The sequence below is a fragment of the Microcaecilia unicolor genome, chromosome 6 (assembly GCF_901765095.1).
Source record: "Microcaecilia unicolor chromosome 6, aMicUni1.1, whole genome shotgun sequence".
In the NCBI taxonomy this organism is placed as follows: domain Eukaryota; kingdom Metazoa; phylum Chordata; class Amphibia; order Gymnophiona; family Siphonopidae; genus Microcaecilia; species Microcaecilia unicolor.
The window spans coordinates 296,552,993-296,578,765 of record NC_044036.1 but is presented as its reverse complement, the minus strand read 5'-3'; the positions used below and the strand labels follow the sequence as shown (position 1 = coordinate 296,578,765).

At 43.3% G+C, this 25,773-nt stretch overlaps 2 protein-coding genes across 3 annotated transcripts in view; both read left to right on the top strand.

Annotated features, from left to right (window-relative positions):
* Positions 1-6,898: 6,898 nt before the first annotated feature.
* On the top strand, positions 6,899-14,049 carry ST6GALNAC6 (ST6 N-acetylgalactosaminide alpha-2,6-sialyltransferase 6). 2 transcript variants are annotated; one of them, XM_030207964.1, is made up of 5 exons: positions 6,902-7,195; positions 7,289-7,432; positions 7,708-8,117; positions 12,889-12,996; positions 13,263-14,049. In XM_030207964.1, exons 1-5 carry the CDS (start codon positions 7,181-7,183, stop codon positions 13,459-13,461), a joined length of 876 nt encoding a protein of 291 aa, XP_030063824.1. In that variant the 5' UTR covers positions 6,902-7,180; the 3' UTR covers positions 13,462-14,049. The 2 variants fall into 2 exon arrangements, with proteins under 2 accessions (XP_030063825.1, XP_030063824.1); XM_030207965.1 differs by lacking the exon at positions 12,889-12,996 and having other exon boundaries at positions 6,899-7,195.
* Positions 14,050-24,222: 10,173 nt separating this feature from the next.
* AK1 (adenylate kinase 1) overlaps positions 24,223-25,773 on the top strand; it is a 47,349-nt gene continuing 45,798 nt past the window's right edge. The window contains exon 1 of the mRNA XM_030207961.1: positions 24,223-24,330. The gene's annotated coding sequence lies outside the window, so the exon portion shown is untranslated. The remainder of the gene's footprint in view (positions 24,331-25,773) is intronic.

Below are 25,773 nucleotides of genomic sequence, written 5' to 3'. Positions count from 1 at the left end.
GTGGGGGTAGATCTAAGGGTCTCACTGGTAAAGCTGATGGTGCCACAATCTCTTTGATATTCCTGCCTCGTGTATGGGCTATTGTAAGCCATTTGTTCTGAAAGCAAGGGTGGCCCTCCAGAATATGCCAATGTCTCCTCAAAATTTTCTTGATGTCATATGAATAATTGGAAAACCTTAAACCACAAACCATATCTGGTACAACACGTTCCCTTTGTCCAACAAGTAAGTCCTTTCTGCTTGTCGCTACTGCTCTTTCAATTCCCTTCCGAACACAAGCTTCAGGATAGCCCCTCTCTATGAACCTCTTGGCCATAGGTTCTGTGTGGCATTTAAAATCCGACAGGTCACTACATACCCTCCGCAGCTGTAAAAACTGGGAGGTAGGAAGATTCTCTTTCAGATTCCTATCATGATAGCTCTGAAAGTGGAGGTAGTTGTTCTTATCTGTGGGCTTTCTATAAATAGTTGTGCGAAATCTACCTGCATCCTTTTTGATCATGATATCCAAAAAAGGAATTTCACTAAGATCAAAGTGCATAATGAACTTCAAATTGGTATCCAAACTATTCAGCCATCCATAGAATTCATGAAGTCTATCAGTTGTTCCCTTCCATAGTACCAGGATATCGTCGATATACCTCTTCCAAAGCCGCACTTCCTCCTTGTACGGATGTATTTCCAAAAATTTCTTTTCAAAAAATGCCACATACAGAATAGCAATATCGGGAGCCATGCTGGCTCCCATTGCGGTCCCTTTGATCTGTTTAAAAAATCTTCCTTGAAATGCAAAAAAATTGTTCTGAAGGGCTATTGATGCTAATTCAATGATAAATGCAGTCGGTACTCTTGTATTCTGTCCCCGCTCATTCAGGACATCAGTAATTATTTGAATAGCCTCATCCTGTGGAATGTTAGTGTATAATGATTCCAAATCAAAAGTTACCAAGATAATATCTGACATATCTTCATCAATATTCTCCAGTATATTGATGGCATGTGAGGAATCTCTAATATAGGATTTCACTGACGGTATCAGAGGCTTAAGGAAGGAATCAACAAAAGCAGATAAAGGTTCCAAAATTGAGCCTATTCCAGAGACAATAGGTCTACCTGGGGGATTCTCCAAAGTTTTATGCCTTTCCCTGTTAAGGAAGTGGCCAATGTTGATTTCTATTTTCGAAGGGTGGTAAAGTGGGGAGAATGGTTTTATGTGCATACAGGTTTTCCTCAAGCTAACAAAATATAAAGAGATCCCTTTTGAAAACAAAGTAAAGTTTATTGAAATAGAACATTAGAATAGTAAAAGCATAAAACAGGGTACAACGACAAGTAGTCACCATGGAACAATGGACACAATAGATGATGTTTAATCGTCTTTAAATAGCCCCGCATGAAAACATTAAACAAGAGCAAACATTGTATCCCATACAAAGTGTCCACCCTTACAGTGTTTAAAGAGGCAGTATGTGCTACTCGACGGTATGTGGTAAAGGGGGAGGTATACCAGGACCCACCGTTTGGAATGCCAACATCTGCGGAGCAGCATGCAAGAACATAATAACAAATACTTAACATAAATTTATAATGGTGTGCACATCAAAGGAAGAGCTATGTGTAACCCACAAAAAACAATCGTGGGCTATTGGCAAACGGTCTAAAATAGCGTCGGGGTTTGATCATGAGGGCACTAGTTAGCTGGAAAATAACCACAACGTGGCATACAGAACCTATACAGGTTTCCAAAGTTTGTTGCAAGAAAGCTGTTAAACATTAATTGGCACTGATTGTACACTAGCAGTGTAGTTCTTTCTGTTGTTTTACCCAAAGTTTGTTCCAAGAAAGCTGTTAAACATTAATTGGCACTGATTGTACACTAGCAGTGTAGTTCTTTCTGTTGTTTTACCCAAAGTTTGTTCCAAGAAAGCTATTAAACATTAATTGGCACTGATTAGAATTTAGGCGCACAACTCACTAAGCATGTTCTGTAATGCTGTGCGCCGAACTTCTAACAAGCACAGGCAAAAGGGGTGTGGTTATGGGCGGGGAAATGGGCATTTCATGGGCATTCTGAATTTTAGGCACTAGTTACAGAAGATGGTCCAGTGCACCTAAACCTACATGACGGGATTTATGCCATGTTTTAGTTGGTGTAAGTGGATGCGCACAGATTTAGGTGCTAAAATATCAACTATAATTGGTGCATAAATCTAGGTGCCAATTATAGAATACACTTAGTTGGCACTGATTTCAGCACCGATTTTGGTTGCCATATAAAGAATCTCCTCCGAAGTGCCAACTGCATGCAAAATTGCCTTTATAGAATGCAGCACAGTGCAACCAGATGACATCAAGACACATGCAATGGTAATACAGTTGCATCAAAATGAAAAATTAGAGCTAAACAGCGCACCCCAGTACTGTAATGACAGATCTTTCCATTTTGTGCCCATTGTAAATGGATACATGCAATGCAGGTGTATAAATCTCACAAAGTCCTATTGTGGAACTCAACCAGCGGGGTTCAGCAGACTTGATGACCTGAGTACAAGAGCAGGCAGCTGCATGGCAAGTCGTAGACGAGGAGTGAAATCCGCATGTTGTCACATTCCTTGTAATTCTCAAAAGGCACGTTCTACAATGAAATAAAATTTTTAAAAAAGTGTCAAAACAGCAGCAATAGCAAATAAACCAATAAAGCAGCCAAAACTTTGTTCACAACAGCAGGTATGTGTAATCCACCATAAACAAGTACAGCATATTAACCATTTCATCCATCAATCCTCATTCTTCTCCTTTCCCTTCACTACCCCCTTGTGCTATATCAGCAAGCGCCTCTCTTTCCTCTAGTCTTCCCACACCCCTTTATACTCCTATGACCAGCAGCTTTCTTTATACCTTTCTTGAAATCTAGACTGCCCCTATTTGACTGACTGTACATTTGTCCTTTAGATTGTAAGCTCCTTTGAGCAGGGACTGTCCTTCTATGTTAAATTGTACAACGCTGCATAACCCTAGTAGCGCTTTAGAAATCTCAAGTAGTAGTAGTAGTAGCTCTCTGTCCCTTCCATCATTATTGGCAAAATTCAATGGGAAGAGGAGAAATGGAAATCCATAGAAAGTAGAAAATATGTTTTTTAACCAAAACATGTTTCCTGTTTTATTACTTACATGAGAAGTACTGTTGTATGACATTCCTTCTCGTCTGATTTCCCCTCGCCGCGTCTGTTCCAATGCCATTAGCAGGAAGCCTATGGTGTCCCGGTGCAGGTACCAATGCTGGATCTATGTCCATATGAATCCCATGGCGTATCGCAATATTATGCAGAATACAGCAAGCCAGAATAATCTGTATGACTTTCCTCGGGGTATAGAGTAGTGCACCACCAGTAATATGTAGGCAGCAGAATCTGCTCTTCAGCACACCAAAGGTACGCTCAATAACATTCCTAGTTCTGATATGCGAGGCATTATAACATTCCTCCGCGGGGGAACGTGGCACCGGCACAGGTGTCAAAAGCCAAGTCTTGCAGCCATATCCAGCATCCCCTACAAAACCAATGCATCTATGTTCATTATCAATGTTCTCTATTGCAGGTAAATCCAAGGCCGTACGGCTTACAAAATTACATGAATTGTATGTTTTTCATTGTCTACATAACATTCAAACCCACAGCTCCCATCCCCCTTGTACGTTTGCCCTACCCTTCCCATCAATAATGTCCCCTACATCCCTGTTTTTGCGGATATGGAATTGTGAGCGTCGCACAGTGGAACAAACAGTCATGGTACTCACCCAAAAGCCAGCCTTCACCATATGTTCCATTGGCCAAATTGCGGCCTATGTCTGAGTGGGACAAAATATATGAGTCATGGCAGCTCCCCGGGAACCTCACAACCGCGTCCAAGATCCTCAGCCTCGCGTCACAAATTGCCTGTACGTTCATGGAGTAGGCCGCCTTCCTGTTGCGATACACAGATTCTGTTCTTGATGGCGGGACCAACGGGACATGGGTGCAATCAATAGCCCCCAAAACATTGGGGAAGCCACTGATACTGAAAAATTGAACCTTTAACTCCTGCAATTCTACATCACTCCGCGGAAAACGGATATAGTCCCTAAAACGTGCAGTTAAGGCTTCCAAAACCACTGCCAGATGCTTAGAAAATGTTGATTGCTCCACTCCACAGCAAGCTCCAACCACGTGCTGGAAAGAACCCGTTGCCAGGAACTGCAATGTGCAAAGTAGTTTTACCAGTCCAGGGACAGCGTGTGATCGCGCAGTGCAGGAATCAATGTCCACTCTTATCTTAGCATAAAGTTCAAAAATTGCCTCCCTATTCAAACGGTACATACTGATGATCTCCGTATCAGTCATTTCCTCCAATGACACCCTTGTGCAGTACACGCACCGACGGTATACACGCTGCCGTGGTAGCGGCCTGAAGACCTGCTCGCGGTCAACCACAGCCCCCGACGGTGGGTCTCCATCCTGCACTCCTCCCCGCGATTCAGCAAGAAGGCGATAGCAGGCAAGCACCACCGATATACCATCATCACACATCGCAAAAAAGGTAATTTTTAACAGAAGCAGTGCAAACCAATTGCTCACCCACTTGGGAAAATGTGTGCTGTTTGTTTTCCAGCTTGCACTTCCGGCAAACGTGTAGGACGGAAGAGGAAATTATTTTTTTGGGTTCTGATGCGACCTGTGTCAAAAGAACGCCAGCTTGAACCTGGCGTTATTGTGTGGCACTGTTTTACAGCATAGCGCCAGTCAAGAACTCTGTTCATGAGGCACTAGCTTTCGATCATCCTGGAGGACTATAAAATGAGCTCATTTACATGATATTGACTACATTTTAATGTAATGTGCGCTAGTGCCTGGCGCGCTTGCAGTTTACGGCGGTAACCACGTTGATCATCCCACGTTGTTAAAAGCATGCGCAAAAGGGGCGATAATGGGCAGGAGCGCTCACGTTGACTTTTGATCATGAGGGCAGATGAAGTAACCTAGGTTTAAAAGTTAGAAACGCCTTCCTCCTTTTTTGAGTATCCCTGGACAGGTCAGGGAATATTTGAATTTTTGCGCCTAAGAATTCTTCATTTATGTTACGAAAGTACAACTTAAAGACATTATTTCGGTCTAACTCAAACGCGAAGGACACCAACATAGTTGTTCTTTCAGTTATTAATTCAAGTGAATCCTGAAGAAATTCTGTTGTTCATTTGTGGGGTTTCCCCCTCAGCCGAGCGGATACCAGATATATATTGAGTCTTAGTCATTGGTGGTATATTTTCCTCTGGTATATGTAGGATCTCTTTCAAATATTTCTTAAACATCTCCAAGGGAGCAATTAACGGGGATTTAGGGAAATTTAATATCCTCAAATTATTCTTACGAAGTTGATTCTCTAAATGTTCAATTTTTCTATGCTGAATATTTTTTTCCTTGGAAACTAAAGCAGAAAAAGTTTTCAAAGTTTGTACCTCACTATCCAAAGTCTCCATTTTGGTGTCCTGGGCTTCAAGCTTGACCTTGAAGTTCTCCTGAACCGCTTTAATCTCCGTCAGTTCCACTTGCGTTGTGCTTGAAATCTTTTCCAGAGTAGTGTTCATGCCTTGAATAGCTTCCCATAACATTTCTAGGGTGACTACAGCAGATCTATTTCGTCCCCGAGATTTCCTGTTGGCGACTCCTGCGTTGGCGAGTTCAAGGACTGCAGTCCTAGCTGGCCAGATGTCCCCGCTGGAGAAGAAGAAGCGACGGGGCCTCCTACTACAGCCCCAGGGGCTAAACCATCTCCGGAGCCCTCATGACGCTGTTCCTCCGGCGCAACCATCCCACCTACAGGTCTCGGAGGTGCTGTATGAGGGGGAGGACTTAAGGAAACTCCCTCCAAGCTGTGCTCCGATACAAACGGAGCCGTCGAAGCGCTCATCGGGGTTCCCGGCGTGCGCACCACGATCGCGTCCAATGTTCCCTGGCGCATGGTGGAAGGTTCCGCCCGTCTCGAGGAGGTGAGAACAGGGGGTTTCCCCTTTCTTTTCCCCATAATGGGTGTTAGAGAGGTCCAATACCCCGGGAAATCTCTTGGCGTTCAGGAGGTGCTCACACGCACATCCGCCTCAGGCGCCATCTTGGATACAAATGCAATAAATAGTAATAATAATCCTCTGAACATCCGCTATAGATGACGAAGAGGTAGGTTTATTGCTGGATGAAACAAGAACCTCAGGCTTTGATGATTTACTCACTGCTTTTCAAGAGAATCATTCTTGACCACTTGTACATGGAAGTGGCACTGACTGCAAGTAGTCGAGGAGCTTTAGGTTTCGAATTTTAAGCGCTATCTAGATAACATTGAGCACACCTTCAGCTGGCTTTAACCCTTTAGTGTCCAATGTTCCCATCAATCTGTTCCCATATGGCTTATTACGGGAACATTGGACACTAAATATCATGCTCTTGACCGAGGCACCTTACACATAATGAATGAGGCTCAGTGAGAAACGTTTTCAACCTGCACCGGGAACATCGCTTGAATCCCGTTTTTTTTTTATCTGTCGTATCGAAAATAGCTGAGGCGAAGTCAAGCTCTGTAATTTATTGAAAAGGTTGAAGTGTGAGGAAAAATGTATGTCCCTTGATGGACGAACTAGAAAGAGTGGTTTCAGTAAGTACAGTAGTTAATTTTGAGCGGCAATACATTGCACATGTAGAAAACTTTTCTAGAACTTTCTGAGCTTTGAAGTACTGGCCGGGTCGGTTCCGTCACCTACTTGTTTGGCTGCAACTGCAAGATGTAATCATAGGAAACAGTTAGGTTTAGAAAGGACAAACCGTTAGCCGGTGTGCTGCTGCCGGCTTTGACGTCTCCGGGTTGGTGCGCATGCGTTCAGCAGTGCCTACTCTCTCTCTCCTCTTCCTCCCGTCCCCACTCTCCCCAGGTCTTATCTCTTCTTTTTCTCTGGGGTCGCGGAAGCGAGGAAAGGGGGAATGGTGTCTGGTTCTCGGTAGCAGCCTGGTAGAAAATACATCGCTTATTAATTCCCCAAAGCATTCCTAGTGGACAGGAGAGCCACCTACTTAATACTGCTGTCGATTTGGGCGCCGGGTTCCCTCCCGGCTCTGGCCCTGCTGTGGGTGGGTACCCGAGGCGCGGAGGAAACGAAGCGATGAGTAGTGGTCTGGTAAGCCCTTGAGTAGCGGGGAGGGGGGACTGTGACAGCAACTCCGCAGCGCTGGATACTCATTTGCTTTTGCTTTTTTTCGGGTTCTCTTAGAGTCGGAGAGCCGTCGTAGTGGCGAGTCTCTTCAGCCTAATCACGCTCCTTATCGTGTACAGCTCCAGCAACATCACCCAGCATTCCCCCAACCTCAAGAAATGGGGCATGAGGAATGGATACCTACCTGTCGCTGGTAATAAGGTGTGAAAACTGCAAGTTTCAGGATGAAGGGGATAGCCCCTGGGGAAGGAGGGAAGGGGTCTAAGTCGGTATCCCCACCCCCACCCCCACCCCCACCCCACCTGGGTACGCTGAGTGACGTCAGAGTAGCAGCAGTGTGTGCTGTGCCTGAAAGGCAATCTTCAGTTTTACATGGCTCTCTCTTATTTATTATTTATTTTATTTAATTGACGTGATAGAGTGTATAGTTGGCCTTGTCCTGACTTTTGTGCTCAGCAGGTTTCTTTTCCTTTCAGAGTATAAATTCTCAGTGCCAGACCTGTGCTGTTGTCACTAGCTCTAGCCACCTGCTGGGTACCAGACTGGGTTCCGAGATTGACCATTCAGCGTGTACTATTCGTATGAATGACGCTCCCACCTCGGGGTATGAAGTGGATATTGGCAGTAAGACAACTTTCCGAGTTGTGGCGCATTCAAGTGTGTACAGAGTGCTGCGGAGGCCCCAGGAGTTCCTAACCAAGACAACCAACACCACCGTTATCTTCTGGGGGCCTCCAGAGAAGATGCAAAGAAACCACAAAGGCAATCTGTTAGGCCTCATCCAGAGAGCCAGCAGCACCTTTCCCAACATCTCGGCATTCATCATCTCCCCTAGCAAGATGAAAAGCTTTGATGTGCTATTCAGGAGAGAAACAGGAAAAGATAGGTATCCATCAACTAATGACAGTTAGATTCTAGAAAGTACTATGTGCGTAACTTTCTTGTTGCATTTCTTTCTCTCTCTCCTGTTTTCAGCCTGCTAAGTAACTTTAATTCCAGGAGTCCTGGATTTCTGACAACTTTTTTGTTTGTTTTTAAATAACACATTATAGTATGGATAGCACTGATTTTGAAGAGTAGAAGTAGGGTCTACAGTACCACAGTGTTTTGGAATATGTTCAAAGTTAAAAAGTCATATTCTTGAAATTGGCAAACTTGGCAGTTCTCTATTTCATATCCAAAGAAACGTTCTTAATCTGATACTTGGTATATGTATTTCTAAAATAATTCACAATAGTGTGGTTTTCTGGTTCCCAAATCTGAGCTCTTTTATTGGAAAGTGAGGAAAGGGGCACATTAAAATTGTGATTACTTAAGCAATTAAGACTGTTTCTAGATCTAGTGGCTTTCTTGTGATGTGCTGGTCATTAGAGGGCATTACAGTAATTGATGAAACTACATGAAGCTACCTAAGAAGGTATTAAAGAAGTTATAAGCCTCAGTATTGCTGCCAAAGTGGTAACCAGAACAGGTTGCTCATTGCTGTCCATCCTGCACTGATCACCAGTGGTGTAGCATGTGACTTTTTTAAATTGTTGATTCTTGCTTTCCAGGTTTTCAGAGGAAAGGGACTGCATCCCTTATGGGATTGTTGCGTTCAAGCCAAGGGTGCTTATTTATTTTAGTTATTTGTTGCATTTGTATCCCACATTTTCCCACCTCTTTGCAGGCTCTTATTGAAGGTTTCCACAGTGGGGGTTATGCAGCAGGCTGGTTTGAGAGCTGGAGCATTTTCAGTAGCAGTTCCCAAACTATGGAAAGGTTTTCCATCTGAGGTGAGGCAAGAAGTTAATATTTTGGCCTTCAAGAAGAAATTTAAGGCCACCTTATTGTAATGGGGTCGAACATCAGCTGTAGAGAGCAGTCTCTAGAGTCTTGAAGATGGACATTGAGATACTGAGAAGATAATTGGTATGTCAATTATCACTATAATATGGTTGATTTAGGTCCAGTTGGGTTTTCTCAGCTTCACTATTTATTTTTATTTTATGCGTTTTCTTACTGTAACTGTAAACTACTTCAGGCCACCTGTTGGGATGGAGAGGCAGTATATAAGATATTATAGATAAAGGCTTTTGAAGCAGAGAAGAGAAATCGCAAAACAATTCTGGAATTTGAGGGGGAGGGGGTGGTTTGTCAGATTTTCTGTCCTGGTGCCAGAATATGGACCTGCTTCATTCCTTTAGCTGTTTTCTCCAAGGTTTATACATAGGGACCGAATCTTATTGTGATTTAAAAGTTATTTTTGCATATCTTTTTCAAAAATATCAGCATCCACTGGCACAGCTTGCAAACTCTGTGCTGCTGCAGTCAATATCAGTCAGCTGGAGTATGGCCTGCTGCTTCAGAGAAGTTGGAAGAGAAGTAGAAAAGAGCTTTTGTGCTTATGCAGTACCGTAGTTGCCAATTCCCCACTAACTCTTTTTCAAGGCCCAGCAGCTTTACTACATTTTCTTTGGGCTTCCAGCTTAGTTGAAATCAGGCGCCAAAAGCTAGTATTTGCAGATATGTGGGGAATTTTTCCCCCTATTTTATATTCCTTCCCAACTCCCTTACCCCCCTGTTTATAAAGCCAAGCTAGTGGCTGCCAGTGTGGTAAAGCAGATACAGGCCATTCTTTGAGAATCAGCTGTGTCGGCATTGCCGCATGACTTTGTAAACGGAGGGGGGGGGGGGGGACAGTCCAGTCAGTGGGCTCTAAATCTGGTCACTAGGTATCACTGTTGCATCATTAGTGGAAAACTTCCCCCCCCCCCCCCCCAAAAAAAAAGGCTGGGAATTCTGTATCTGCAGTATCTTCAGCCCTCAAGGCCTAGGGGAGTGGAAACCGGTCTGCAATCAAAAGATTCTTTGCATGCATTTGCATATATTCTTAGCCCTTAGTTGGAAGAGGTTAGAGCAGAGTAGTCTTCCTGCCATCTGGTATTTACAGCTTCTAATTCCACTGTTCAAGGCATCACAGCTATGGTTCTTACTAATGGAGCTGATATTGCTGTGGTAGTCAGATCACTCTTGTTCCTTTTCTGCCTAACTGCTCCATCTATAGCTGGAAAGGTCTGATGGAGCCGGGGAGTAGCACACCAGAGCTAGCCCACCACCAAAATATTTCAGGGTGTGCCCCTCAAAGTTAAATGCTGAACGGGAATACATTTTGTGAGATATTGTATTTTATGTATGGTGGTGGTTTACAACTTGAAATGATACAAAAGAATAATATAGCTTTTGAAAATGTGTGTCTTACCTTTGGAATTTGCATAGTATAGATGCAAGTGCATTTTTATTTGTATTTCTCTAGTGTTATATTGCATACATTCTAGCTTCCTGGAATTTCCATTTTGGTTTTTGGAAATTAAAAAAAGCCATACCTGCCTGTGGTACTTGAGGACCACTGCCATGTCTGGGCTTAAATTGGGTTCTATAGCTTATTTGGGGAAATGTAAGTTTGAGTTGAAGATTTTTAAACATTTTCAGGAAAATATATTGGAAGTCTTTATTTAGTATCTTAACCAGATGTTATACAACAAATTTAGGAATAGAAGTCCCTGCAAAAAAGCGCTTACAAAGAGGGCAATATATTGCCACTGCATTAAAATCAGCTGGTAACACCAACATATCTCCTGTAAAAATCTGCATTAAACACCAATGAAGTGTAGTCAAAACCTGTTCAACCCAATAACAGAACATGCTCGGAGAAGTAAATGCATTTCTCCCTACTCCCCCCCCCCCCCCCCCCCCCTGCACCATCCTTCATCTCATACTGTATACATTGACTCATTTTGAAAGAACATAGACTTACAAAGTTGCATAGATTGCTATGGGGCTCATTTTCAAAGCAGTTAGATCTACAAAGTTCCATAGGTTACTGTGGAACTTTGTAAGTCTAAATGCTTTGAAAATACGCCGCCATGTAACTTACTTTGTAAGTCTGTATGCTTACAGCTAGTTTTATAATTGTTCCATTGCTTCTTTAAACGACTTTGGAGGTATGGATCTCAGAACTGTCATTCTAAACCTGGGGATTTGCAGTGACACTGCCTGGGGGAGGAGGGAGGTAGGGCTGATCTTCCTGCTCCTGTTTTTTTTTTTTTTTTACATTAGATGGTGTAAGTAGTGAAATCCAAGCAGAAGGGATGGGACCTAGAAGGGGGCTGCTTTAGTGTACATGGGTTTTTCCTGTCCCTTTAGGAGGAGGGACAGATGTTGTAGGTGTCCACCATGGCCTCTTGCATCTTCCATTATGCCCCAGAGGTTAATGCAAGAAGTAGCCTACATCTTACTATGGCATAGATAAATACACAAAAACTTACCAATTTTAATATTGTTTGGCTTGAATTTGCATGCACTACAGCTTATTAATATCCTTAACATGCATTATTCTTAACACACTTAATATTGCCTCAGGTGCTCAGTTAGGGGCCAATTGTAGATGATGGATTTTGGATTAGATTTATTATTTATCTTTTTTCCAAGGCGATAAGTACCATATATACTCAAATGTAAACCTGAGTATAAATTGAGACATTCCCCCCCCCCCAAAGGGGGATAAAACTGTTAATGTGAATATTTACCGGGGGGGGGGGGGTGTTACACCCACACCCACTAGGAAAGAGGATCAGAATCTTACTCTGTGGCTTCCCTGGATCACAAATCAGGTGGTACCGTAACTCCCCCCACCCCCAATGAGCAGCATTTCTTCCTCCAACACACCCCTCCATTTCATATCCTACCTTGTTCTTTGGCTTCACTGACAAAGTTTTGCCCGTGCAGGGCCTTGAGCATCTGCACATGCACAAGGCCCTGCACATAACTGTCAGAATCAGCCAGAGAAGAAGGTAGGGTGTGACATGCTAGTCATCAGGGATGGAAAAGAAAATGCCAGTAACTATGAGAGGGTAGAGGAAGAAATACTGGTCACCACGAGGTATAGGGGGTGGAGGAAGAAATACCAGTCAGTGCAAGGGGGGGGGGGGGGGGGGGGGGAGAATCTGGTGGGGTTTAAAAAGAGAGAGACTCAAATATAAACCAAGATCCCCATTTTGAGGGGAGGGACTCAATAGAAATCAAACAAATAAAACATGGAAAAATAAGATGATACCTTTTTTATTGGACATAACTAATACATTTCTTGATTAGCTTTCGAAGGTTGCCCTTCGTCAGATCGGGGACTAAATCCTCAGTTTATATTTGAGTATACACTATATGGTGTGTTGTTAGTTGTTGTTGAGGCAGTGGAGGATGAAGTGACTTTCTCGGGGTCCAAAGAGCATCAGTGGGAGAAGCAGGATTTAAATCCTGGTTTTCTTGTTTCCAGTTCATTATTCTAACCACTTAGGTCAAGGCCATTCCTCTTTTTGTCTTTTCCAGGTTCCCCTATAGGACTGATAGGTCTCCAGCACAGGGTTTCCCAACCTATACCATTGATCCCACAGCCCAGTTACCAGGGTATTCATAATGAATGCATAAGAGAAATGTGCACATACTAAGTTACCATACATGTTCAATACGGGTATTCTGAATCCCAGCCTGCTGCTGGGGTCAGTAAGCAAGTTTTGGGAAGACCAGTTTCTAGTAAGTTTAGGTTCTTTTGCAGACTTTCTTGGGTAGGGGATATCATCACTGAGTGGCCTGTGTGTCATTTCTTGTGTCCTTCTTCTAAGGGAAAAGTCTCACTCTTGGCTTAGTACTGGCTGGTTTACAATGGTGATTGCAGTTGAACTATGTGAGAAGGTTCATGTATATGGAATGGTCCCCCCTAATTACTGCAGGTAAGGACTGCCTTCAATCAGAGACACAGAGAGTGTGTGTATGTATGTTGCTAAAAGAATATTTTAGGAAATTTCAAAATACAGGTGAAAAATCTACTTCTGTTTCTGAGGATTGTGCAGTGTTACACTGCTTGTTCATGTTATAAAAAATGTTTTTGTTTTGGAAATGTGTTTCTTGTCTCTGACCTCTTTCCCTTCACATTTTTTTTCTTAATATTTCTCCTGCCTCACATTTTTCTTCCTCTTTTTTTGTTTTTCTTTTGTAGCAGTAGGCATGCACCTCACAAGAGAGCTTATCATTACTATGAACCAAAGGGTCCAGATGAGTGTACTACCTACATCCAGAATGAGCGGAGCCGGCGGGGGAACCATCATCGCTTCATCACTGAAAAGCTAGTGTTTGCCCGCTGGGCCACACTTTATAATATCACATTTTCCCACCCACAGTGGTTTCAGGAGCAGTAATTGCCCTACTACCTAAGTTCTGTCTCCTTCCAGTCACAGAACAAAAATTTCTGTTTTGATCACACTACAAAAGCCTAGGAACCTGGAACACCTTCACTAGCTATATGGGATGCCTGACTGCAGTGCTGGCATCTGTGGAATGTAGAACAGGGGTCTGTAAGACCTGACAACAGGCAAGGTTTGAAGTCTTTCCCTTAAGAAATCCAGGAGGATGTGGGGTACTATAAGTCAGTACGTGTAAGGAGATGAAGTCTTGATTTTTTTTTTTCTGTGATTGTTAAGCTCACATATTTCCAAGGCTAGAATGTTGGTGTTTTTTGCTTAACTTCTTTTTCAAGTGTATAATAATGGGGTGTTTGGGAGGAAAGTAACAAATAGTGGAGGGGAGGTAGGAATCTTGTGACATTAGAGGCCTCTACCCCTCTCCTGTCACCTGGAATAATGTATCCCCTGGCTACTTGTCTTCTTAATTGCAAGAAAAAGACTTCATTTAGCAAGAGATTGGACGAGGGAGTAGCTTAATGGTTAGAGCAGCAGGCAAAGATCCGGGGGCACTGAGGTTCAAATCCCATTGTAGTTCCTTGTGATCTTGGGCAAGTCACTTAGAGGTAGATGCACTAAACGTTTTTCATCGTTAAATGAGCCCTCAGGGAAGAATTTCCTATCCTTTCCATGCACTTAAGCCTATTTTCCGACGACAGTAGCAGCTAACGAAAACGGAATGGAGATGAGCAATTAGTGTGAAAACCCCATTGAAACGACATGCACTAACCTTTTCCGATTGCCTTTACGCAGGAAAAAGGCAGGAAAACTAACGAGAGGTCTGGACCTCTCGTTAGGACAGCTCCGTGGCAGGAAAAAGTGTTAAGTGAAAAAATAAACAAACTTTGAGCCAATCCCAGCGCATTAGCAGAGCTAAAAGCGCTGTGATTGGTCCAAAGGACCTCAGAAAACACATAAAAAAATAAAAATAAAAAAAGGATCGGGAGGGGGCAAGGGCGCTCATCAGGAGCGTCCTGTACGGACGGCCTTGCCCCCCCCCCCCCCCACACTTTCCGCCGCTCCCCCCACCCCGAAAAAGCAAACTTCTAGAAGCCCCTGCCCCCCTCCCTTCCTCACTACTCTGTCACCTCAGCTCCGCCTCCCGACATCCTCCGTCCGCGCCCCGCCCCCTTTTGGGGTCGTCGCCGCCATTCCCCTCCTCCATCGGGCCCCCCTTCCTCTTACCGGGCCCGTGCAGCGCCTCTCTCCTCTGTCCGAAGGCGCTGCACGGGCAAGAAGAACGCTGAATCAGCTGATGCCTGCCTTCGCCTAGCTTCGATAGAGCGTCTTTCTCCTCCTGGGCCCGCCCCTGTCTGACGTCAGTAACCTACGTAGGTTACTGACGTCAGACAGGGGCGGGCCCAGGAGGAGAAAGACGCCCATCGCGAAGGCAGGCATCAGCTGATTCAGCGTTCTTCTTGCCCGTGCAGCGCCTTCGGACAGAGGAGAGAGGCGCTGCACGGGCCCGGTAAGAGGAAGGGGGGCCCGATGGAGGAGGGGAATGGCGGCGACGACCCCAAAAGGGGGCGGGGCGCGGACGGAGGATGTCGGGAGGCGGAGCTGAGGTGACAGAGTAGTGAGGAAGGGAGGGGGGCAGGGGCTTCTAGAAGTTTGCTTTTTCGGGGTGGGGGGAGCGGCGGAAAGTGGGGAGGGGGCAGGGGCTGCTAGAATTTTGCTTTTTCAGGGTGGGGGGAGCGGCGGAAAGTGGGGAGCAGCGGGGGGGGGGGGGGCAAGGCCGTCTGTACAGGACGCTCCTGATGAGCGCCCTTGCCCCCTCCCGACCCTTTTTTTTTATTTTTGTTTTTATTTGGGAGCCATGTGCTTGCGATTTGACTGTGTTTTGACTGTTTGTGGCATGCGCAGAGCAGCTAACATAACACTTGGCTGCTCTGCGCATGATTTGGGGGCCGATTAACGATGTGTATTGTGATTCTTTGATACATTGTACGTTTCACTACCGATCTCAGCATGTGTGACTTTTTTTTTTGGTGCATGTTTCGTTATTTTAAAATCGTTAGGGACTTTAACGATTTAGATTTTTTTACGTTTGGTTGCTGCATCTGCCTCTTAACCTTCTATTGTCTCAGGTACAAATTAGATTGTAAGCCCTCCAGGGACAGGAAAATACCTATTGTACTTGAATGTACACTGTTGATAGGTTTCTGGTGGTAATTCACCTTGGAAATGCAGAATTGTCTCCTATCACAAGTAAAGAATCAGGAATGAGGAGGATTGGGGAGGAAACACAGAACTTTTACTCGTGTGTTGTGTTTTCAAAAGTACAATAAAATAGATTTTCTCTTCTTCTGGTATTTTTTGGTTGTTCTGTCTTTTTTGAATGTAGAGACTTTGCTCTTGCTGCTCAGAGTATTCTGATGTACAAATACCAGTGTCACTCGGGGCTTGTTCCAACTAGTTAGGCTGTGTGTTCTTTGGCACTGCTGTGAAAAGCAATGCTTACTACCACTGTAGCTCTGAAACCATCCCTGACTCCTTCCAACAAAAAGCAAAATACCCAGAATATGTGCATTTTATAACATGTGTATAACACTGTACCCTTGCTGATTAAATCAACTACAGCTGGCCTCTCTGCTACAGCAGCAGCAGCAGCAGTAGGCTGGTAAAATTCACTTTGAGAGAAGGGGGCTAGATGAGAGTTCCATGGCTTGGTGTTGCCTGCAGTTTACCTGTCCATGACATTAAGAGAAAAGTGCTTTTGTGGTGCTTTAGCTGCTCATTTCCTGCCTGATGATGTGGTCTCATGTTCTTCCTTGGGCTTCTAGTTGTGTAATTTGGTGTTCTGGTGCTGTACTACCCCCAGGCAGTCTGGTTTCAGTATATCCATAATTAATATGTATGATAGACCATTTCTTCTTCATATTCTTTGTGAATATTCTGAAGACAAGATTGACTAGAGCAGCGGTATTCACCCCCAGTCCTCAAGGACCACTTAACTGCTCAGGTTTTCAAGATCGCCTTAATAAATATGCAGGAGAAATTTGTATACAATGGAGGTAGGAGGCATGCATATTTATTAAGGAGATCCTGAAAACCTGACCTGTTGGAGTGACTATGAAGAGGTTGGGACTACCTTTTATGACTGGCTTGAGAAATATTGTAACTGATAACCATGCTTTTCCAGATTCAGGGAGAAGTGACATTTTTATAAAACAAATCTCAAAGAGCAGGGGGTGGTCAGATGCTTTGGAAAGTGTTTTTTCTTTTCTCTTTTGGTGGAGTGGGGTAGATACCTCAGATCTAAAATGTCATCCCCTATGGGAGGTTCAGAATTTTTTTCTTTTCTTTTTTTCCCCATGGACAGTACTGGTGCTCTGGAGGTTGAGCTCCAAAAAGTGTGGTGAGACTATAAGAGGGCTCTCTCCACACTTATTGTAGTTAGTGAGAGGGTGAGGTTGGGGTTTGAAACCACTAATGGAAGTTTGTCCATCACACCTTGGGAGAGTGGGAATTTAGGAGAGTAGATGTGGGGGGGGGGGGAGGGGGGAGGTCTTCATGTATGTTTTCACTGTTGTGATCTGCAAGTTTTGGGAGGGCAAGTGGGTGGGGGTGGGGATGAAAATTGTAAAATGATAGGCAATTTTTTTTTTTTTGCTACGGTTATATATATTAGATGTGGTTCTTGGTCACAAATAAAAATGTTAAAAACTAAAATGTCATCCCCTCAGAAATCATTAACCAGTACCAGAGGAAAGCCTGCATTTCCCCTTCTCCCTCTCTTTGGATTCAGGTGATTACAATGCACGAGCACCAAGAACTACTCAAAGTCACTGCAAACCTGAATGGCAGTGGCATTCCAGTACCTATGAAAATTCAGCACCAGAAGCTGTTGCTTATGTTACCTCTGTCAGCATCTAGCCTAAAATGGATTGAAAGAAAATTTTGTTTCAAAAGGGAAGGGGTCATTAGTGATAGTTTTAGTATTGGTCTTTTGCAATCATAGAAAAAGAGGATAAGGCATAAAATGGCCTCAAGGTCTAGACATGCGAATGATAGTGGGTCTGTGCCACAAGCAACTTGACCTGAATATGTATACCTTAGAGGAGAGGACAGTTAGGGATGACATGAAGGAATGAATGAGCAAACTGCTTTTTCAGTGACAGGAAAACTATAGAACTAGAGGCCATGAAATGAAGCTGCAAAGAGGTAAGCTTAAAAGCAACATAAGAAATATTTCTTCTCAGAAGGATGGTGAATGCTTGGAACACCCTCCCTGAGGATGTGGGGACAAAATCAGTGCCCATTCAAAAAGACATGGGATAAACCCAGAGGATACTACTACTACTTAACATTTCTAAAGCGCTACTAGGGTTACGCAGCGCTGTACAATTTAACAAAGAAGGACAGTCCCTGCTCAAAGGAGCTTACAATCTAAAGGACAAAATGTCAAGGTGGGCAGTCTAGATTTCCTGAATAGAGGTATAATGGTTAGGTGCCAAAGGCGACGTTGAAGAGGTGGGCTTTGAGCAAGGATTTGAAGATGGGCAGGGAGGGGGCTTGGTGTATGGGCTCAGGGAGATTATTCCAAGCATAGGGTGAGGCGAGGCAGAAAGGGCGGAGTCTGGAGTTGGCAGTGGTGGAGAAGGGTGCTGAGAGGAGGGATTTGTCCTGTGAGCAGAGGTTTCGGGTAGGAACGTAAGGGGAAGGAGATGAGGGTAGAGAGGTAACGAGGAGCTGCAGATTGAGTGCATTTGTAGGTTAGTAGGAGAAGCCTGAACTGTATGCGGTACCTGATCGAAAGCCAGTGAAGTGATTTGAGGAGAGGGGTGATATGAGCATATCGGTCCAGACGGAAGATAAGACGCGCAGCAGAGTTCTGAACGGATTGAAGGGGGGATAGATGGCTAAGGGGGAGGCCTGTGAGGAGTAGGTTGCAGTAGTCAAGGCGAGAGGTGATGAGAGTTCGGGTAGTATGCTCAGAGAGGATCCCTATGTAGCAGTCCTAAGTGAAGGCATAGAAGAGCAGGTACAACTAGCCACGTTGATGGGCAGACTAGATGAACCATGCAGGTCTTTTATCTGATGACTGTTACTATGAAAAATGAAGGATAAGAAGAACTAAATATTGAGTATAGAAATGGATATGTTCCTTTTCAAAAGTAGAAGAACCGCATCAGGGCAAACTGGATTTTCCAGTTGGTCTTCCAGTGCTTTTATTTACTATAGGGCCCTTTTACAATGCTGCGTTAAGCACTATATTGGGCAGACTGGATGGACCGTGCAGGTCTTTTTCTGCCGTCATCTACTATGTTACTATGAGGCATATTTTCAAAGCACTTAGCCTTCCAAAGTTCCATAGGTTTCTATGGAACTTTGGAAGGCTAAGTGCTTTGAAAATATGCCTCTAAGTATATAATGCAGCAAAAATAGCCTAACTTGGGGCATGCTAAAGTGTCCTGCCTTAGTTTTGCCATGTGTGTGCACTGTGTGCTATTTTTGGGGGGTTGAAGGCTTGGGCGTTTCTGTATCAACCACAGAGCTGCCAAGTTACCCATTCCAAGAGAGAGACTTTGGCCGGTCCTGGTTTTAAACTTACATCCCAAAGCAGTGTAGTATTTGTTGTCCATGATTCTTTTCAATGAAATCAGTGCTGCAGGTGCCATAATGCACCAGGATGAGGTTGGCAGAAATCCAGGACCAGCCAAACAGTCTCCCTTCTGGAATGGGTAACTTGGTAGCTCTGCAACCAGTTAGTACACAGAAAATGCCAGAGCCCTTATCACCTACCATCTAGATGGCAGTAAGTGCTTCCATGTAATTTTTATCAATAGAAATCAAACAAAATAAAACCTGGATAAGATGATACCTTTTTTATTGGACATAACTTAATACATTTCTTGATTAGCTTTCGAAGGTTGCCCTTCTTCGTCAGATCGGAAATAAGCAAATGTGCTAGCTGACAGTGTATATAAGTGAAAACATTCAAGCATTACTATGACAGTCTGACAGGGTGGGAGGATGGGGGTGGGTCGGAGGTATGCATGGGGACATCAAAGCATATCATTGATATTCTAACAGGATAGGTGTGGATAGGTGAGGGGTGGGGTGATCAACAGAGAAATACAGCTTTATGGTTTATAATTGGCTAGGAACCCCAGATCCTTGTTAAGTCCTTTCTGTTGGGTGTTAAAATATTCAATCATTCTGACTTCAAAGGTCTTACGTTCTTGTATGGTTTTAAAGTTACCTTTCAGGATTCTCACTGTGAAGTCACTGGTACAGTGTCCTGGTCCTGTAAAATGTTGACCAACAGGTGTGGGAACCCTACTGGCACCAGTATTGTTCATGTGATGTCTATGTAAATTGAATCTTGTCTTAAGCATCTGGCCTGTTTCTCCAATATAGCATCCTTCGTTACATTTTTTACACTGAATGATATATACCACATTGGAAGATGAGCAAGTGAAAGATCCCTTTATGTTGAATATCTTTCCTTTGTGAGTAACTGTGGGGTCCTGTGAAATATTTTGGCATAGTTTGCAACTGGATAAATTACAGGGACGTGTGCCCTTCTGTTCCTTTTCAGTCTGTGATGGAAGTTTACTTCTGATTAGCTTGTGTTTTAAGTTGGGTGGTTGTCGGAAGGCCAGTACTGGTGGGGATGGGAATATCTCTTTCAGTAATTCATCCTCCTGGAGTATAGGTTGTAGATCTCTTATGATTTTCCTCAGTTTTTCCAGCTCTGGATTGTATGTCACTAGAAGGGGAATTCTGTCTGTGGATTTTTTTCTCCTTGTACTGTAGCAGATTCTCTCTGGGTGTTTTGAGGGAGGAGGCAATATTCTTGGAGATTATTTTGGGGTTGTAGCCTTTCTGTTTGAAGGCTGCAGTCAGGCTTTTAAGGTGTCTGTCTCTGTCCCCTGGGTCAGAGCAGATACGGTGGTATCTTGTGGCTTGGCTGTAAATGATGGATCTTTTTGTATGTGAAGGATGGAAGCTGGAGTTTTTTTAGGAGTCTTCCACATGCAGCTATGCCATCCACATGTGGAATGTTGCTGTATAGTGATTCTACATCCATCGTGACCAGAAGGGTGTTAGGTGGTAGTTGCTTGATATTTTTCAATTTATTCAGAAAGTCTGTGGTGTCTTGTATGAAGCTGTTAGTTTTGTGTACGAGAGGTTTCAGAATTCCCTCTATGAATCCAGATGCAGCTACCTCCACAACTCCAGCTTCCATCCTTCACATACAAAAAGATCCATCATTTACAGCCAAGCCACAAGATACCACCGTATTTGCTCTGACCCAGGGGACAGAGACAGACACCTTAAAAGCCTGACTGCAGCCTTCAAACAGAAAGGCTACAACCCCAAAATAATCTCCAAGAATATTGCCTCCTCCCTCAAAACACCCAGGGAGAATCTGCTACAGTACAAGGAGAAAAAATCCACAGACAGAATTCCCCTTGTAGTGACATACAATCCAGAGCTGAAAAACTGAGGAAAATCATAAGAGATCTACAACCTATACTCCAGGAGGATGAATTACTGAAAGAGATATTCCCATCCCCACCAGTACTGGCCTTCCGACAACCACCCAACTTAAAACACAAGCTACTCAGAAGTAAACTTCCATCACAGACTGAAAAGGAACAGAAGGGCACACGTCCCTGTAATTTATCCAGTTGCAAACTATGCCAAAATATTTCACAGGACCCCACAGTTACCCACAAAGGAAAGATATTCAACATAAAGGGATCTTTCACTTGCTCATCTTCCAATGTGGTATATATCATTCAGTGTAAAAAATGTAACGAAGGATGCTATATTGGAGAAACAGGCCAGATGCTTAAGACAAGATTCAATTTACATAGACATCACATGAACAATACTGGTGCCAGTAGGGTTCCCACACCTGTTGGTCAACATTTTACAGGACCAGGACACTGTACCAGTGACTTCACAGTGAGAATCCTGAAAGGTAACTTTAAAACCATACAAGAACGTAAGACCTTTGAAGTCAGAATGATTGAATATTTTAACACCCAACAGAAAGGACTTAACAAGGATCTGGGGTTCCTAGCCCATTATAAACCATAAAGCTGTATGTCTCTGTTGATCACCCCACCCCTCACCTATCCACACCCATCCTATTAGAATATCAATGATATGCTTTGATGTCCCCATGCATACCTCCGACCCACCCCCATCCTCCCACCCTGTCAGACTGTCATAGTAATGCTTGAATGTTTTCACTTATATACACTGTCAGCTAGCACATTTGCTTATTTCCGATCTGACGAAGAAGGGCAACCTTCGAAAGCTAATCAAGAAATGTATTAAGTTATGTCCAATAAAAAAGGTATCATCTTATCCATGTTTTATTTTGTTTGATTTCTATTGATAACCTTAAGAGTGGACTAACACGGCTACCACACTCCTCTACTTAAGATGTAATTTTTAAAAATGGCCATTCATGAAATAAATACAAAATTGGGGTTTTTTACAGCTGTAGTAAAAAAAAAAATGGCATTACCACAAAGAGACCCTGTAAGGGTGAACTAAGGCCAATTTTCACTGCAGCTTTGTAAAAGGACCTCTGTATTACTACAAAAGACATTTCTAGATGCTATTATTCCAACTTTCCTTAGGAGGTTTTCTGGGTATTTTGTTTTTAATTAAATTTATAGGACATAATCGCAGAAAAAGACTATTCAGCCTATTCCTTCAACATCCTATGTAATAATTTGCACCTCCCTCTGGCTGCCTGGGTTCGTAACATCTTTAATAGGCTTACCTCCAGGGTTAAAGGAAAAGGGAGGGGAAGTAGGTTTAGGTTTCTGAAGTTGAACAAGCAAAGGGGAGGAGGGGAAGATAACAGGTTTAACAGAGCTGTTCCCATAATAGTGATACTGAGAGCAAAGCTTTGATGGCGTCAGCATGGTCTGTTCCTGCTGTCAGCTACTGTATGAGGCACACACACACACACTCTCTCTCCTAAGGGTGCCCTTAAAAACAATCGCCATTGCATGATAACCTTGCTAGCGCCCGTTTCATTTGTTTGAGAAATGAGTCTTTTTTTACTAGTTTCATATATACTGCCCTTCGCCTAGCATCATGGTGGTGTATAAAAACTAGCAAATGAACAGCAAACAAGATATCATTAAGGAACATACTCTCAACAGACAATCATGAGATGAACTGGACACAAGAAGAGGGAAATGCATAGTACAACAAGTATAAACAAAACAATATGCTTAGAGCAGTCAATGCAAGGGGAGAGAATACTGGAAAAAGGAGAAGAATCCTTTAAAGTAGTGGAATTAGGTCAGGTAGCCAAAAACTAGCAGGTTTTCAAGGCAATTGGTTCCATAAGACGGTGACCAAGCAACGAAATGCTGTGGAACACGAGGAATTCAATTGTATAAGAGTCACCGAGGAAACATCTAGGAGCTTGGTGTTAGACAAGTGAAGTGCAGGATTGGGGAATGAGTAGAGAATTAAAATATTAACAGCTGACTAATGCAGATTACTTTGTGCATAAGTATTAAAATTTAGTATTCTGCTACTGCTGGGGAGCCAATGCTGAGCAGTAAAAGGGGGGGGGGGGGGTATGGTATGATCAGCCTTCTGGCGCCATAGACCAATTTTACAGCCATATTTTGGACGTTGAAGTCTCCAGAAAAAGAGTATAGAGGAACCCTGTATAAAATAGAATTTCAATAAGACGATTCAGAACTATGCTCAGCAGTCCTCAGAAATCCTCCATGTTTGCTTGAATTCAGATACCATCCTTCAGTTTCCCACCTCCACTCGGATCCTGTTCCATTCATTCACTATCCTATTTTCAAACCAAGGTTATTTACCTGTAGCAAGTATTCTCCATGGACAATAGGATGGATACAAGTCCTTACAGCACAGATGACGTCACTGAGAGCCCAAAGGGAAGCTTCTCCGCTTATTAAGAAGCATTTGAGTCACTTCCCCATGCATGTGCACCATTTCCCACCTGCTGCTGCCACATGGGACCACCTCAGTTTACTTAACTCAGTTTGAGTAGAACATTCATTTGTGAATCACTGATTTGTGAAGACTATCTCGCCTGTCCTCAGAGAACCCAGCAACCAACAAAACAATATATTTTTGAAAGATATATATATCTGTCAAAAATACTAGGCAAGCAAGCACTTTAATCAAAAAACCTGAAAACAATACCTCCGTTTGTACTGAGCCTCTCCATGAATTGCAGATATTTCTTCATTCTGGTTATTTTTATACAACACTCAGCCCCTGATTCCTCAGGCAATTTAATTAGCAACTCCATTAACTACTCCCTAGAACTGCTAAGACTTCAAACCAACACTCTCTCTAGCTTTCCCTTTAATCTTACAATATTTAGAAAATTGATTTCTAAAAATCAAGCAAAATAACCTTTTTCAAAATCTGTTTCTCTTTGTCCTCTGTCTACCTCTGGCCCTTGTCTTATTGCATATTTTCTCAATTTCCATAGCTCATTTTTAATTAAGCTCTGATGTGGATTATGCTTTCTGATTCTGCAGCTTATCTTCCAGCAGTGCCCCTATTGCTTCCTTTCTGCTTCTCTATTTCTGCTTGCTCATTGATATGCCAGTCTCTATCTCTCTCTGGCTCATTCACATACAGTGTTTGGTGTCGGGCTCCTGCTCCTGCTCCCAGGATTCAGTGCGCCTGCTAGTTATAAATAGTGCTAAATCTAAGCAGGAAAAATCAGCAGAGTGCAGGCTTCAGTGTCTCTGAGCATCCATCCCAGATATCAACAGCCCCAGTGCACAAAGACCAAAGAGAGGACTGGAGTACTACTGACAGGACACGACACATCTTCTAAAGCTGCAGGTTAGCAGATTTTTTTGGTTATTTCTTTATTTGCAGTTGGAGGACAGGGAAATAGATGAAAATGGCAGAGGGTACATGATAATCGTAATCTATATCACTGGTTCTCATCTCTGTCCTGCAGACTCACCTAGTTGGGTTTTCAGGATTGCCATAATGCATACACACAAAATTGATGTGGTGTTAGGGGTGAAGTGAGGGGTAATTTATACACATATTGATTTGCATACATTGGAAACTCAAGCGTACGCAACTCTCTCATGTGCATTCTTTATGATAATCCTGAAAATCAAACTGACTCGGTGTACTTCCAAGATAGGATTGGGAAACACTGATCTACTTGACACTCTCCAGCTTTCTGCATCTGTGTGCATTCATATATGTCTGTCCTGTGTACAGTTTCCAGATGATAAATTATGATCAGGACAAAGTGAGCTAGTCCTGCTTATCGCAACTTGTAGTTCTGCTTCCGTAGAAAAACTAGAAGTACACAAATTTAGATTCAGTGAGTTATCCTGTCCAGATGATACGGACTCAGGCTAAAGAAAAATACATCCAGCAGTAACAAAGAAATGGCAGAAGGGTACAGATTCATCAGTAACATCAGAAAATGTATTTTTAAGGAAAGGATGTTAGATTTCATGGGGATCCAAGGGAGGTTGTGAAGACAAGGTTAGTATCAGAATTCAAGGAGGCTAAGATAAACAGAGAGGGTCGGTAGATGCAGGGAGTATGAGGTACAGCCTGAGATGAACACAGGATCCTTAACAAGTGCAGAGCTGGAGCTCAGTGAGGTTTGTAATATCTCAGCCAGTGGGGATCACAGTCACAACAGATGGGCCTGGTGGTATTTATCTGCTATTAATGCCATTTTTATATGCCTATAAAGTATGAAGTTCTCAGCATGTACTATCTGACCCTGTATCTCTGCAGGCTATACTCTACCTTCAGTAACACATTGATGTTTAATTCTGGAGGCCATACCTTTTATAAGGTATGAGAGCTGTTAAGTGAAGGGTTACCAAGTTATACAGGGCAGCAACACAAATCCTACACCAGTGGTTCCCAAACCTGCTCCTGGAGGCACCCCACCAATCAGGTTTTCAGGATATCAACAATGAATATCCATGAGAGAGATGTGCATGCAAATCTCTCTCATGAATATTCATTGTGTATATTGTGAAAACCTGACAAGCTGGGGCGCCTCCAGGACCAAGCTTAGGAACCATTACCCTACACTAAGAGGTCTAAGTGCACCAGCTGAAGAAATGCAGGTAAAACAGGAACATGAATATGATTTTAGATTTAATTACGCAACTTTTCTGATTGCCACTTTCTTCAATGTGGCTTTGGAAAAGGTCATTAAATCTAAAATTGAAACCCCAGCTCAAGGTGAGTTACATTTGGGTGCTGTAGTTATCTGTCTGGCAATGAAGGTTTGCAATC

Coding starts and splice junctions, on each gene's coding strand:
- ST6GALNAC6 (XM_030207964.1), top strand. Junction 8,118..12,888: donor AGAGAAACAGGAAAAGATAG/GTATCCATCAAC, acceptor CCTTCTTCTAAG/GGAAAAGTCTCACTCTTGGC. Junction 12,997..13,262: donor GTCCCCCCTAATTACTGCAG/GTAAGGACTGCC, acceptor TTTCTTTTGTAG/CAGTAGGCATGCACCTCACA.